This window comes from Aspergillus nomiae (assembly GCF_001204775.2).
Source record: "Aspergillus nomiae NRRL 13137 chromosome Unknown contig00360, whole genome shotgun sequence".
Lineage (NCBI taxonomy): Eukaryota > Fungi > Ascomycota > Eurotiomycetes > Eurotiales > Aspergillaceae > Aspergillus > Aspergillus nomiae.
The window spans coordinates 18,654-33,706 of NW_015378415.1; the positions used below are offsets into that span (position 1 = coordinate 18,654).

General features: G+C 49.2%; 4 protein-coding genes across 4 annotated transcripts; 3 read left to right on the top strand and 1 right to left on the bottom strand.

Moving 5' to 3' along the window:
- Nucleotides 1–782: 782 nt before the first annotated feature.
- Nucleotides 783–2,581, top strand: ANOM_010108 (neutral amino acid permease; the record flags this gene model as incomplete). The annotated part of the gene is made up of 8 exons (XM_015555364.1): nt 783–979; nt 1,043–1,129; nt 1,181–1,512; nt 1,563–1,706; nt 1,759–1,973; nt 2,021–2,218; nt 2,279–2,422; nt 2,498–2,581. 8 exons carry the CDS (start codon nt 783–785, stop codon nt 2,579–2,581), a joined length of 1,401 nt encoding a protein of 466 aa, XP_015403205.1.
- A 643-nt stretch (nt 2,582–3,224) lies between these two features.
- ANOM_010109 (acetyltransferase SAS4-like domain-containing protein) lies at nt 3,225–5,063 on the bottom strand (the record flags this gene model as incomplete). The annotated part of the gene is made up of 2 exons (XM_015555365.1): nt 3,225–4,258; nt 4,313–5,063. The coding sequence occupies 2 exons, from the start codon at nt 5,061–5,063 to the stop codon at nt 3,225–3,227; spliced, it is 1,785 nt and encodes a 594-aa protein (XP_015403204.1).
- Nucleotides 5,064–6,117: 1,054 nt separating this feature from the next.
- On the top strand, nt 6,118–7,068 carry ANOM_010110 (dihydrodipicolinate synthase family protein; the record flags this gene model as incomplete). Its single annotated transcript, XM_015555366.1, has 1 exon — nt 6,118–7,068. The coding sequence occupies one exon, from the start codon at nt 6,118–6,120 to the stop codon at nt 7,066–7,068; it is 951 nt and encodes a 316-aa protein (XP_015403196.1).
- A 5,943-nt stretch (nt 7,069–13,011) lies between these two features.
- ANOM_010111 (beta-N-acetylhexosaminidase) lies at nt 13,012–14,814 on the top strand (the record flags this gene model as incomplete). Its single annotated transcript, XM_015555367.1, has 1 exon — nt 13,012–14,814. One exon carries the CDS (start codon nt 13,012–13,014, stop codon nt 14,812–14,814), a length of 1,803 nt encoding a protein of 600 aa, XP_015403197.1.
- Between the last annotated feature and the right edge of the window lie 239 nt (nt 14,815–15,053).

The window sequence follows — 15,053 nt, forward strand, 5'->3', positions numbered from 1 at the left end:
GGGATGATTGGAGACAATGCGGACATTAAGGGACCGTCCGCATTCGTCCACGACGCCATGCCGAAGCTTATCCCGCTTGGGGCGGAATAAACCGTACTCCGGACTCGGTCGAGAGTATGGAGAGCATGTAGACATCAAAGGAACGTCGATAACGATCTCTAGATGCGTCTATCTTGAGGCTTTGGGATCGATTTCTCAATCCCCCTTGCACCAAACAACTGGCACCGTGTCCAACATGCGTCAACGGGCGTCGGCCTCTTTATCACACCCCATCTTCACCAGATCCACAATAGAATGTGACTGCGGGCCTCCAACAGCCCAGACTGGGTACTGCCAATTTCCATTACATCGCATTTTCATGATTCGTTCTGGTCAGCCAGTGACCCACTGAAACCAAGCGATCTTCGCCACCGATGACAGGCTGAGAGTCCTGAGACAGGATATTCTGCTTGTGGAGACTGGGGTTAGTGCAGGTCTACGGGGTCAGTATGGTTCGCTCTTGATTTGAAAAAGGAGCTTGGAAGCCAAAGATAGGTTGAGCTGTGAGATTTACTGCCTCTTAGTGCTCCCCTTTCTCCCGACCCTCCTCTGCCAACTCCCTCACCAGGCAGCTCTTCTGCTCGCCCTCACCTTCTAAGCTCCTTTATATATCTGAGCAGGGAACCCTTCTATTCCTCTTTTTTTTTTTTTGTTTTTTTTCTCTTGTCCTCACGCAAGCTCCACTTGCCATAATTCTTTCTAGTAAACTTATTCATTCATTGCATAGCAAAAAGGTGGCCATTATGAGTCCCCCTCAGATTGTCTCATTATCCCCTACTGCGAACCATGTGGAGCAGGTTGAGCAGCAGGAGAAGCGTATGCCCGCCGACCAGCAATCATTCAACATGGATGAGAAGAAAGAAGAGATATCCCCATATATGCAAGATGCCTTCGGTGACGAGGAGTTTGCCGAAGTCAAGTACAAGGTCCTCAAGTGGTGGTGTGTACTGGGGAACCTCAATGACTGCTGAGCAAGATCTCTGACAATTAATCCTTCCCATAGGCAATGCGGTTTGCTCATGGTGGCCGAGACAGTGTCTTTGGGTGTCCTTTCCTTACCAGCGGCCGTCGCCGGCTTAGGCTTAGTCCCGTACGTACTCTCATGGAGACGATGTTACATTGACTGACATTATATCGATAGCGCTCTCATTATCTTGGTTTTCTTCGGAGCCCTGGCTACATACACTGGTTATGTGATTGGGCAATTCAAATGGAGATACCCTCACATCTCGAATATGGCCGATGCGGGTGAGGTGCTTGCGGGCAAATTTGGGCGTGAACTACTAGGAGTTACTCAGACACTGTTCCTAGTATTCATCATGGCCAGTCATATACTCACGTTTGTCATTGCTATGAACACCCTTACTGAGCATGGCACCTGCTCTATTGTCTTTGGAGTGGTTGGAGCGGTGGTATCCTTTGTATTGTCCCTGCCTCGGACGCTGGCCAAGATGTCCTGGCTATCGCTTGTTTGTAAGGGACCCTCGATCGTACTTTCTAGGGATGATATTGACAAGCAACAGCGTTTATCAGTATTCTGTCGGCTGTTATCATCACTATGATCGGTGTTGGCATCTTAGCTCCCGGGGCCGGGAGCATGCAGGTTACGGTTAAGACCGACCTGGTCCACGGGTTCACGTCTGTCACGAACATTGTTTTCGCTTTCGGTATGTTGTCATTCACTTTGGCGAGATCGACAATTATCTCTAACCAAATCAGCTGGACATGCCGCCTTCTTCGGCTTTGCCGCCGAGTTGAAGGACCCCCGGGACTTCCCCAAGGCTCTGTGTTTACTACAGAGTATCGACATCTCCCTATACATCATTGCAGCAGTGGTCATCTACCGCTACGCTGGTGTTGATGTCGCCTCTCCTGCCCTGGGGTCAGCAAGCCCTGTCGTCTCGAAAGTTGCCTACGGCATTGCCTTGCCAACCGTAAGTCACAGCTCTCGAAAGCCGAACGCAATGACTAATAAAACTAGATCATTATTGCTGGTGTCATCAACGGCCACATCGCCTTCAAATACATCTATATCCGTATCTTCCGTGGTACCGACCGCATGCATAAGCGCGACTGGGTCGCGGTCAGCTCCTGGGTGGGCATTGCTGCGAGTCTGTGGATCCTCGCCTGGATCATTGCCGAAGCTATTCCTGTCTTCAGCAACCTTCTCGGTTTGATTGTATGTGTACTTCATTCTCAAAGTCACTAACCATCGTTCACACACTAATACCAATAACAGACTGCCCTTTTCGCCAGCTGGTTCACCTTCGGCCTCAGCGGAATGTTCTGGCTGCACATGAACAAAGGCCTTTGGTTTTCCTCTCCAAAGAAAATTCTTCTTACCCTCGTGAACCTGATGGCTATTGTCGTCGCTGCCACACTTGTGAGTTTGCTAATCTACCCTATAGCCAACCCCATACCCCCCATCCGATAAAGTCAGTAGCTCATGGATACGCAGTGCGGCCTCGGCCTTTACGTCTCCGGTAAAGCCATCCATGACGACCCGAGTAGTGCAAGTTTCTCTTGCGCGAATAATGCGTAACGGTTCAGGGATTCGGTCTTGCCTTGTTTTATGCGATACAGCGTGCGTATAGATATACGGTGGATATGGGATTGGGTTCAATGGCGTTTGTGACTGTCTGATGGTATGGCTCTTGTATATATGTACCAATACATACCGGATTCTCTAGAACGACTGTAGTTTCCCCCGGTCTTGGATATTGCCGCTTGATTAGGGGTACTTACTCATGGGCTTTTGTCGGTGAATATGTCACGTAGATACAGATCACCGCTCTGCCGTAGGCTTCACCCCTGGCCGGAGGGGCGGTTGTCATCTGCCGAATCTATGAGGCCAATCAGAAGGTGTTCAGGCTCTTAGTACAAAAGGCCAGATACGGTGTCTATTTGGGATTGTTGACTAGGAAGGTGATAAGGAAGGATATGCTCGAGTTGATGACACTAGCCAGATATATTCATACCAGGCTGACAGATGCGCAGTATACAATCACGGTGTGCTATGCGATAGTGACTGTTTGGGTGTCGATGGAAATATAGTAAACGTGTTGGGCATACTACGGATATACTCATCTAATGATCAGATAAAAATTTACTATCATAGTATTGTGGCCAGCCACGATGCAAACTCTCGAATGCTATTAATCTCTAATAATACAACAATCAGGTATCTATTCGGACCCCCGGCTAGCTCGCTTCATCCGTCTTCGTTTCCGTCGACAGGAGTCGATCGCCTCGGGCGTCAAGATCTCCGGCGGTAGGTCAAAGTCTCGCTCTTCCATCTCCGGAACAGCATAGCCAAAGGCGAACCGGGTCCGGCCCTTTCTATGTGCCGACAGCGCCGTGTCCCGCAGGTGACGCTTGGCATAGAACGAAGTAAATGGTTTCTTATCATCTACGGGGGGTGGCAGGGGTTGCAGGATCTCCGGTTCCATGGGCTTGGTCTTTTTCCGTCCTTCAGACGCCGTTGATTTCGGCTTCTTCCCGGCTGTTGCAGACCGAGCTTCCTGGATTAATTGGCGGGCGGCCCAGGCATCTACATCATTGATATCCGGTGGCTCGCTGTAGCTTGGAACATCTGATAGCGATACACTAGGGGAGTCTTCCGCTTCGGAATCTGGGATGCCAGGGGCCTGGTTATGCTGTTGTGTCATGGTGTCCTGGGCTTCTGCAGTGGCATTTAACGAAGGATTGGTGGCAGTAGCAGCAGCAGCCTTCTCCTTTTCGACCTTGCGTCGCTTTTCTTCTTCTTTCCAGATCTTGAATTTCTGGATCAGGGCGGAGATTTCCTTAACGAAGTAGTCTCGCTTTGGTTCGTATTGTTTCTTCTCCTGGTCAGATAATAAACCCGTGATTCCCATTATGCGCAACCAGTCGTGGCTCTGTAGCTCGTCCAGTAGACGATCCAGCTGTTGTTTCTCATGTTGGGCTCGTTCTCGCTCAATATTCCGTAGCTGTTTTTCTTGCCGTTCGTTTCGTCGATGGGCCTTGAAGTATGTTCCCTCATTCAGGGGGTCCTCTTCGGGCGTATCGCTAGGTTCACTTGGTTGCGGTTCGGGGAGACTGATGGACTCGCAGTTGTGTAGCTGAAGTAGAGGGTTTCCGAACGGGGTGTCTGTGTCGGGTGAGGGGAGATCGGACGAGGAGATGGAGGACTCAGAATGATCATCGATCAATTTGATGGCAGTATGGACCGCAAGGAACTCTAGAAGCGAGTTAGTTTGCAGCTCTCAATAGCGTGACAAGCGTTGGAGCGTACCCGTCTTCGGCGGCTCTAAGCTCAGCAATTGTTCGTAGTTGGGGAAATACAGGGCCAATTCGCTTCTCGCTCTGGAACCCCCATCGTGCGAACGAAGTGATCGACGCTCCCGCACGGCGGGTGTGGATTGCGCTGATGTTGGTTGTTGCGACGGAGTCGCAATCTTCTCGTTGGGCGACTCCGCAGGCTGAGAGCGCGCCTGGACGCGATTTTGTGTGGCGGACGCCGGGAGAGGTGTATCGGCATCGGCAACACGGCGTCTGCGAGCGGCGGGGGTAGTCGTGGTGGTAGTGGTCGGCGTGGCTTTCGCAAAATAGCGTCTGATATCCGTGGGCGCGGGCGAAATGGTATCTAGGGGATCAGGCGATTCACGCGAGAGGAGCGAGGGGGCGGCGGCGGGGGTCTCATTGCGGTGAAGTCGGAGATGCGTAGCGTGTGGGGTGTCGGAGGGCGGATGATGATGGGAGGAGGGCGACAGAAGCGGTCGGCGCGCAGAGGAGCGGCGCGGAAGAGAAGAGGGGGCGCGCCGGATGTGAGCGACTTTATTCTTGGGGGTGGTCTTGGAGGGACTGTCGACAGTCGTCGTATCAAGTAAGTCAGGAGAGCTCTTGCGCCGGCGAGACGAGGGAGGAGGATTCAAACGAGGGCGCTTCGACGGAGATGGTCGACGGTCGTCGTCGTCGTTGGGGGTTTCTTCTTGTCGCACAGAAACGCGCAAAGACGACCGAACAGCCATGACGGTCGAGGTCATTGGGGATTTCAATGGCGGGAATTGACGGCAGGCAGGCAAGGTCGGTCTCATGCGGTCCCCCTGTCCCAAGCTGAAAACCTCGCTTTCATCCAGATCTTCAGGGTGTTTTTTTTCTTTGTTTCTCTCGTCGGGGGAAGTTTTGACGCTGCCGTCGCGCGGTTTGGGATGCTCTGTGACCCGTCATTACCGTATTCTATTCTTGGCGACTCCCTTTTTCCGGCCATTTCCCTCCAAGATGAGGAATGCAGGAAGTTTTAGTGAGGTATGGTATGTTATGGCGATGTTCAAAAAATACAATACCAGAACCGAACGGTACAGCAAGCTCCTGACTTGTAGAGCAAAATCATTTTGGTTTGAATTCCGGAGTAGATTTAACATCTTCAATTCCATCATTCCTTCCTATAGTCTCTCACTCTCTCTCTCTCTCACTCTCACTCTTCCTCCCCATTCATCAATCATTTCATTGGTCTTTCGATGGAAGCCGTACAACAATCTCCATGTGATATACTACGACTAAGCAAAAATCATGTCCACTCCTCTCGGACTTTATTCCGACATTCATCCTGGTCCCTGGTCATAATCACGAGATTATTCCCCCAATGGCAGTTTCAATTGCCTTGAACCCCAGACCAAGAAAAGAAACGTGGGGGCAGTGGCATGGGGAATTTTCCTTCCTTTGGCTTCAACACCCAGTCATTCAATAAACTCCCAAGAATGAGCCCCATCGGATCTCCTCCCCTCCCTCTGTGGGGTGCGTGGGGGTTGCGAATAATCATCCGCATCATAGGCTCATGAGAGGAACTATACTGGACATGAGCCACTGAATGCGAGCCCCCCTCTTTGGAACCACAATTTCTTCTCCTCGTATCTTCTATTCTTTAATCCTGTCGCCCCTCCTTCTTTCCGATCATTTTCCTTTTGTTTTTTGTCTTTGCGTTTTTTGATCCCTCCCTGGTTACCGCATATCCCCAGTAAGTCTAATCCTACCAACTAACTTGTAGGGCTCTTTCACTAATTCACGTTTAGCTACCCTAGATTTCACAGTTACATCACTATGGCTCCAATCGGAACTTCACCAAAACGCGCTCTGACCCCCGGCTTCTACGTCCCAACGGTCGCTTTCTTCGCCGGCCCCGATGAAGATGTCGATGTCCCCACCGTCGAGAAACATGCCGCCTATCTCGCCCAGTCTGGAATCGCCGGTCTAGTCGTACAAGGCAGCAACGGCGAAGCCGTCCACCTGGACAGAGACGAACGGAAAACAATTACAGCAGCTACCCGTCGGGCATTGGACGCCCATGGCGCCGAGTCGATGCCGGTCATCGTCGGATGCGGTGCCTCGTCCACCCGTGAAACCATTCAATTGTGCAAGGATGCCGGCGAATCTGGAGGTGACTATGCTTTGGTCTTACCGCCATGCTACTACAAGTCCCTGGTCAGCAACGAAGCCCTCCGTGACCACTTCCGCGCCGTGGCGTCCGCATCCCCCGTCCCGGTTTTGATCTACAACTTCCCCGGTGCTTCGTCCGGTCTGGACCTCACCTCCGACGACATCCTAGCACTCTCACAGCACCCGAACATTGTGGGTGTCAAGCTGACCTGCGGTAACACCGGAAAATTAGCCCGCATTGCCGCCCAGGCCAAACCAGAATTCCTGACGTTCGGGGGGTCGGCTGATTTCACACTCCAGACCCTCGTCGCCGGTGGTGCAGGTATCATCGGTGGCACTGCCAATCTAATCCCTCGGTCGTGCGTCTATGTTATGAAGCTCTACAACGAGGGTAAGGTGAAGGAAGCCCAGGCGGCCCAGGCGGTCGTGGCCCGAGCAGATTGGCTTGCGATCAAGGGGGGATTCGTGGCTGTCAAGAGCGCACTCCAGAGCTATCGGGGATATGGTGCACAGCCGCGCCGGCCGTGCGTGGAGCCATCGGCCGAGGAGGCGGCTGCTTTGAAGGAAGCATTCAGCGAAGCAGTGGAGCTGGAAAGACGGCTAGAGAAGGCATAACAGACTTATGATTTCATTTATACCATGTAATTACAAACTGCATTAAGATGCGAAGGCGACGTAATCTATCAATTTCCAATCTTGACGTCAGTCAAGGATTGCAGATGAAATACCTGCAACAAACTTGGAGAGTCAGGATCCCAGCCCTGGAGGTATACAAATACTGGAAGGAAAAACAGATGCACCGTTTCCTCTAAGCATTATTGGCCTCTTCTTACTGCTAAACTAAATACAAAGCAACCTAATCTAGTTGCCAAACGGAGAGATAAGAAACTATGGTAGCTTCATCATTCCCTTAAACCCATGTTACTATAAACAAGTATGGACCTCTTTCCCTCAGTTGAAGGGCAACAATAATCAGATGTGATACAATCTCGATAGTAGCATAATTCCTGGTCATGCGCCGCAAACCAACATCTATGTAGTCTTGTCTTGACTTTATCTCCTCGTGATCGACATCAGCACGTGAGAAATCAGTACCATAACCCTAATACGCCACAACATGGATCTAGAATACAACTTCAACTATGATATCATGAAACACCTGACAAACATATTAGCATGAAACTGTGGTACCAGTATCTTAACAAACCAGACAAGATCGTGAACTTAGTACAGACTGTGACGTCCCTGGGAATGAACCGACACAGGATAGTAGCTTGAGTGAATCAGCGCCATTCATTCCGGCAATGTTTTCTGAGACGTTTCATACAACGGATCCTGACACACTTTCCTGGTCCTAGCTTTTCTTAATCTGCACGGTGTTGTCATTCTGGTATGCATTAGTGCCGGGGATCTTATATTTCTCGTGTTTCAATAATGCTTGCCTTTGTTCAAAGCATGATGAAACACCTTTGTTCTCGACCATGACTCTAGTAATTTCCCGGGCCGTCTATGTGACGTGACACTTAATTAAACACCATAATCCTCACAGGATGACAAGATGGAGAGCGGCACTGATAACAGCTCCCTTGTAATATCAACGCAAGGGGGTTGCGAACGACTTCTCAGATGGTTGAGATGATACCGAACGGCGATTAATATGAAGTAGTACGCCTCAGCTACAGCTCACCTACGAGGTTCTGGAAGAAATGTTGTTTTGAATTTGGTGAGAAGGGCAATTCTAGCGAGCCTTGATTTTCGGTGTGTCCGATGCAGGGTGTTTTGTACCCTTGGTTTATCATTCATCCTACCAAGTTTCAGGCAGTCATCATAGAATGGCTGATCAAACTGAGGGCCTCAGTTTACTTAGCTACCTAGTCTACGTAATATAATGCCCTGACTCCTGTGTATTACTATCTGAAAGGAAGTCAATGCAGGATACCTCTAAATCTAGAACAATTCTCTAATTCCTGGAGAAAATATCTTCTAGAGGGGTTGGTAGTTCGATATTTAGGGAAGGGCGATGTGAAGCAGTAGTTTAAGCAGCCAGATTCGATCATGATATACAAACAATCATATTATGTGTTAGCAGGACACTCATCCCGCTGCATAGTGTGCACCGGTGCAGAGACATAACAAGGGAGAATTGGATGTCTTGAGCATAATCAGTCGATCGACCGGTGGTCTATATAGGCTGGTGTTCCCCTTTGTTAAGCATACTGATACTTTCTAATGACTTGCTTGAGCGTTCTTCTCCTTGAGGCCTTCTCAGCGTACGCTTCATAGCCCTTCTTCTTCTGTAAGCACCCCCGATCCATCTAGCGCAGGACGTCCAATGGTTTCACCTTGACCATTATCACCTACCCATCCAGGCAAATCATCCAAGGCATCGATCTTACCATCATCACACGAGACTTTGAGAGGCAAACTTCCACTAATCGAGCCACCCAGTCTCAACATACTAAACGCGTTTCAACGAGCTAGTCCACCGAGAAAGCCAACTCACATAGATCGCCGTTGCCAATAACCCCGACAAATGAACCCCTTTCAGTATAGACACTGCAATAATCCCCGAAATCGAGATGCACGGCTTCTGGGAACCAGCCCCCAATGACATGTAGCACCACCGCCCAGACCAAAAAAGTGCTACGATAGCGCGACTATTGCGCCAGGTGGGAGTATGTTGCGACATCTCTCCAACCTTTGTCTGCTAGCGCAACCTTCTGGCGAAGTGTGAAGTTTGGATGTTGTAAGTATACTACAACGACACTCGAACATACAGTAGACGTTAAAGGAATAGTCAGCACGCTGGCAACAGACTGGATGGCTTGGGCAACCTTATACCATTTCTCGTTTCGATAGTATTTAGCCTGAATTTGCCCGTTATAGAAAACCACATAATCGCTGGTATCGGCACCATAATGATCCATCGTGATAGGACGGTACGTGAGCTTGCAACTAACGATCCAGGAGAAAAGAACCAGAGCTGCGCAGAACAGCACAAGCCAAACGAAGTATGTCGAATGCCCGCATTTGAGTCGCACTGGTTTCATTAGGGTCATCTTCTCCCTGGTTCCTACTAGCAGCATGTATCTGATTGCTGGAAATGAAGGGCTGGGGGACCATTTCTGAAATCCATCACAGCGTGGAACACAGGTTTGGAACAACCTAGGCTGCACTATTTGGTTGTTGTAATAAGGCTGCGAGAGGGGATGAGGCTGAAATTCAGGGCAAGGGCCATTGCCTCATCCCAGCCCCAATTGGCTAGGTGCAGTCGCCATCATCTTGCTCGGGTCATAGACTCATAGCATTGCATACTAGGGCTTGTATCAGGAAAGCACAGTCTGTCTGTCACAGGTCACGTCCATGGCTGTCTGGACTATTTCAAATAGTACAGTAACTGATTTTGCCATATCTTTCTCATGTAAATGCTTTTTAAGAATAGTAGACATGGAGAGCTTTTCAATAGATGTATAGAGTAATAGTAGCTCAAGTACTTGACCGCCTGAAGAAGACTAATCCTGTATAGAAAGGCAGCAACTGATCTGTCTATTCAGACCCCGACCGTGGAAAAGGAATTTGGGACTTGTGTATCGCAGCCTTCATATCTCTGCCAAAGATGCCTTGTTTAAGTCGGAAAAAGTATATATGGGATGCTTATATAGCAAAGACCCTATACTAGATTTTATTCCCAAAAAGAATCGCTATTGATGACAATTTTGGCCAGAGATTGTAGCTCTCAAAAAGCTGCACTATTCAACGAGGCAACTCATAGTGTGTACAATTTATTCTGTCGGAAGATACCAGCGCTCAGGCTTAGTAGACAGGGTCCCTCATAGGCTCATACAACACAAAATCTATTAGTGCCTAAGCCCCATGACTTTGAAAATGTGACCCTCGATTCTCCTCTCCACGAGGGTTACATGCTCTAGAACCCCGACACTACAACTTAATCATTCCATTAACAGAAAAACCACCCATATCACCAGCCAAGAAGCCTCCCCGCCGTCGAAAGTCAAACAACATGCAAGTACACGACATCACCACCTATATCAAGACTAGCTTTCTGGGCAGATAAGCCAAGCTGGTCCAGAGCTGGTGTCGCTGTCTGGTAGGCTGTACCATAAGCGACTTTTGTGCCCTATCGCTGTTACGGAGTTTTTGGCCTAGTTTGGGCATGGGTGTTGTTTTTGGGGGTTTCTAGTGAGTTTAAATCAATACATACTACATTCCCAAAAACATATCTTGTGCAGTTACAGAGCTGAAAGCTCTATATTTCTTTCAACCACTATACATGCATACCAGATATGAATAAACAACCAAGATGAACAAAGTAGCGTCGGATCTCATCTCCTCCCTGACTCTCGAAACAGTTCTCCTCATCCGCGGAAAGGACAGGCTTCCCTAGAAGCCCACCTTCAAGACCGCCTGCTGGATGAGCTTCATCTCCATGCTGGCTATGGAGTCCGTGGAGAATGTCGTCGAGTACCATCTTCCTGGGGGTGTGGTTATGCTGGGCGACCCGGGATTTTGGGCTGCAGCGGTGGCAGCATGGGGGCTGGGTTTTTGCTCCGTTGCCGTGGAATTACCTTAGGTTAAGGGCTTGGAGGCAGGCTTGTCATTAGTTGGTCGTGACTACATAGATTACTTTAGGTTCTGGGGTGAGAGCGTGGTGGTTGGAATGGAATGGAATGTATGAATAAGGAATTGTACTATACTAGATAGATGTAGAATGATTAGCTCCGCTCCTTATAAACAGTTTGTATGTGATTGAAAGCTTCCTTGACAATAGCAGAAGGGGTAGATATCTTTATCACAGAGTTGCAAGCGGAAGGTTGCTGATAACTAGAGTTAGTCAAGAGGATAAAGGATAGAGAAAATATAATATCAAACTTTCGTCAATGCTCTACTGTGAGTTTTGCGTCAAGTCCAAAATTGCGTTCTTTTCACTGGAACAATGTTTCTATAAAGTCAATCCATCGGTTCGAGTGCCGAGATTGGAACAATAGGTAGTTGTGGATGTGAACCCGGTCTCTGCAGAAAGCAGTTCGTTAAGCGTCGTACAGGAATGTCCGATTACCGATGTAGATCTTTCGAGCTTCTTCCCATACAGTGGAAAGATACCCTTGGGTACCGGTCCTCGATTCACCGTAGCTCAGCAACCCTTGATTTAGATCCAGTAGAATCACATTTTCATATAATAGCATGTACCGCATTGTATCCCCGAGTCTCAGGTGTGGGTCTTTAACAAAGACAAGTATGCAAGTGAACCGTGCGCCCAATTGAAAATTGGCTAACATTCCAGCTCCTGGGAAGTTCTCCACGACAACATCAGGGACTGTGGAGACATCGGTTGGAACAAGCGAACAACCACTTTCTCTCCCACAGTAAATGAAGAAACACTGCTAGAATCTTGTTCAAAGTACACCATACTTCCTCAGGTCTGTCTCGATTCATTCAAAACGTCATCAGCCACGACATGTATCTGACATTGACGACCGCTGTGGATATCTGTTGAGTAGATCTATTTGTGCTGGAGGCTTGAATTGATTCCTGACTCGCAGATGGCACGAGCGTAAGCTTGTGGGCTATTATTAGTAGCTGGAAGACGTCCCCGCTGGGGTGAATTTATAAATATGTATGGAGTCCTTGTGGGTTGACAGCCAGTTAAAGTTGCCAAGGGAGAATGTAAAGTTGCAATGACTGACAATGGAACCATTTGACTTGCCCTGGCTCGTTGGTAGAGTGGCAATGCAAAGAATAAAATAAAACGAGTCATAAGATTATTGGATCCATGGTTGTGCTGGCGGGCGGGGGGTTGTGGAAGTGGAAAGGGTCAGGAACGTCTCCACATTTCATTGGGATGCCTGGGGAACAATAAAAGTGATCTGTCAATGAAAGGAGATCTGAAGACTGTCTTGTTTCTAAGCGATGTCACTGTAGCAGTTTAAGCCAGAGAGGGTAATGAAAGCCAGGATCATTAAAGAGGGGGAGGTGTCATTCAATGAAAGACTTTCATTCATATTCAATCACTTATCGGGAGACCTGCTATAATAATACCGGGTTAAATTGAAGGGTCATGCATGTTACACCGTAACCAGATGTAACCGTTTCTTACTTTGTTGCCGCAGTGCGACAGCCTACTGATACGGTGACTCGTAGGTACTGTACCCAAGATCTCCCATTGGGGGCGGTAATGGTACGGTATAAGGGGAATCAACAATGATGTGCAGGTCTAAGCCCCTTTCAGGCGCGCCTTCGGAATCCTGGGAATCCTGGGACTCATTCTCGAACGTAGTCTCGATCCCTCTGTTCCGTTGCAGATTCTTGTTAAAATGAGAAGGATGGTGACCGGTATGGTGAAGGGAATGCCAACGGAGAAAGGGATCGACATTACCAGCCCTTGACTGAATCCACTATCGATTATTTTGCCTAACCTTTAAGCTCGCCCTTCCCTGCACTTCGACGTTACAATTCCTTCTCTTCTTATTTCTTTTTTTTTACTCCCCTATGCGATAAGCAACTCTTTCAGCAGGGTTGTCTCAACAAATTCATTCAATTATGCGGATCACTCGGATCTGCACCGTGCTCTTCACGGTATCCTCAGCCGTAGCCGTCAGTGTGAATCCTTTACCGGCGCCGCGTGAGATCTCCTGGGGTTCCTCCGGTCCCAAATCCGTCGCTGGAGAGCTGCAGCTGCGCATTGAAACTGACACGCAGAATGGTATTGTGGCCGATGCATGGTCTCGTGCATGGGAGACCATAGTCGCCTTGCGATGGGTCCCCGCTGCCACAGAAGCTCCCATCTCTTCCTTCGAGCCTTTCCCAACTCCCACAGCGGGCGCTTCCAGAAAAACGAAGCGCGCCTCAAATGCGCTGCAATATGTTGATGTTCACGTCGACGATACTGAGGCCGATCTTCAGCACGGTGTTGATGAGTCTTACACGCTCGAGGTCAAGGAGGATTCGGATAGCATTACGGTTAACGCCCAGACCGTCTGGGGTGCTCTGCATGCATTTACTACTCTCCAACAACTGGTCATATCCGATGGCCACGGCGGTTTGATTATTGAAGAGCCAGTCAGCATTAAAGATTCTCCGCTTTATCCCTACCGTGGAATTATGCTTGATACCGGTCGTAACTTTATCACTTTGCCCAAAATTTTCGAGCAGTTGGAGGGTATGGCCCTTTCGAAGCTCAACGTACTACACTGGCACATTGACGACGCACAATCTTGGCCTATCTGGGTCGACGCTTACCCCGAGATGGTCAAAGATGCTTATTCGCCCCATGAGATTTACTCGCGCAATGATGTCCGCAACATTGTCAATTATGCTCGAGCTCGTGGTATCCGTGTGATCCCCGAAATTGACATGCCAAGTCACTCCTCGTCAGGCTGGAAGCAAGTTGACCCCGAAATGGTTACTTGCACGGACTCCTGGTGGTCCAACGATGACTGGCCTCTCCATACCGCTGTTGAGCCAAACCCGGGTCAGCTTGACATCATCTACAACAAAACCTACGAGGTCGTGGGCAATGTCTACAAGGAACTGTCGGACATCTTCCCTGACCATTGGTTCCACGTCGGTGGAGACGAAATCCAGCCCAACTGCTTCAACTTTAGCACCCACGTCACTAAATGGTTTGCCGAGGATCCCTCGCGCACCTACCACGACCTGGCTCAATACTGGATTGATCATGCCGTGCCGATTTTCCAGAACTACAGCAAAGAACGCCGTCTGGTTATGTGGGAGGACATTGTGCTGTCCGCGGAGAATGCCCATGATGTGCCCAAGAACATTGTCATGCAGAGCTGGAACAATGGTCTAGAGTACATCTCGAACTTGACAGCTCGCGGCTACGACGTCATCGTGTCATCCTCGGACTTCATGTACCTGGACTGTGGCCATGGAGGCTTTGTCACCAATGACCCGCGGTACAATGTGATGTCCAACCCAGATGCAAATACCCCTAACTTCAACTATGGAGGCAATGGAGGATCGTGGTGCGCCCCTTACAAAACCTGGCAACGTATCTACGACTACGACTTCACGCTCAATCTCACGGAGACGCAGGCCAAGCATGTCATTGGCGCGACAGCTCCTCTCTGGGGCGAGCAAGTTGACGATATCAACGTCTCCAGCATGTTCTGGCCCCGTGCCGCAGCTCTGGCAGAGCTGGTCTGGTCCGGAAACCGCGACGCTGATGGCAAGAAACGCACTACGGAGCTGACGCAGCGCATTCTCAACTTCCGCGAATACCTTGTTGCGAATGGTGTTCAGGCTCAGGCACTGGTTCCGAAGTATTGTCTGCAACATCCTCACGCTTGCGATCTCTACCGTGACCAAACTGCGATCCATTAAACGTAGTTGCTCACTTGATTACTCGTGTGCTTTGGTTCATTGGGTGGCTAAGCATAGCATGGGATGTACATACCAACCATTTGGATACACCACCCTTTTGTCAGGTTTCAGTGTTACTTATCTAATTTTGATTAGCTTCTTACCAGCCACGTGAGATCGAGCAGCTGGTGTGTTTTAACCACGAGAATATTACATTGAAAAGCTATTCCTCGCGTATCTTTTAAAACTCACTTAGACAC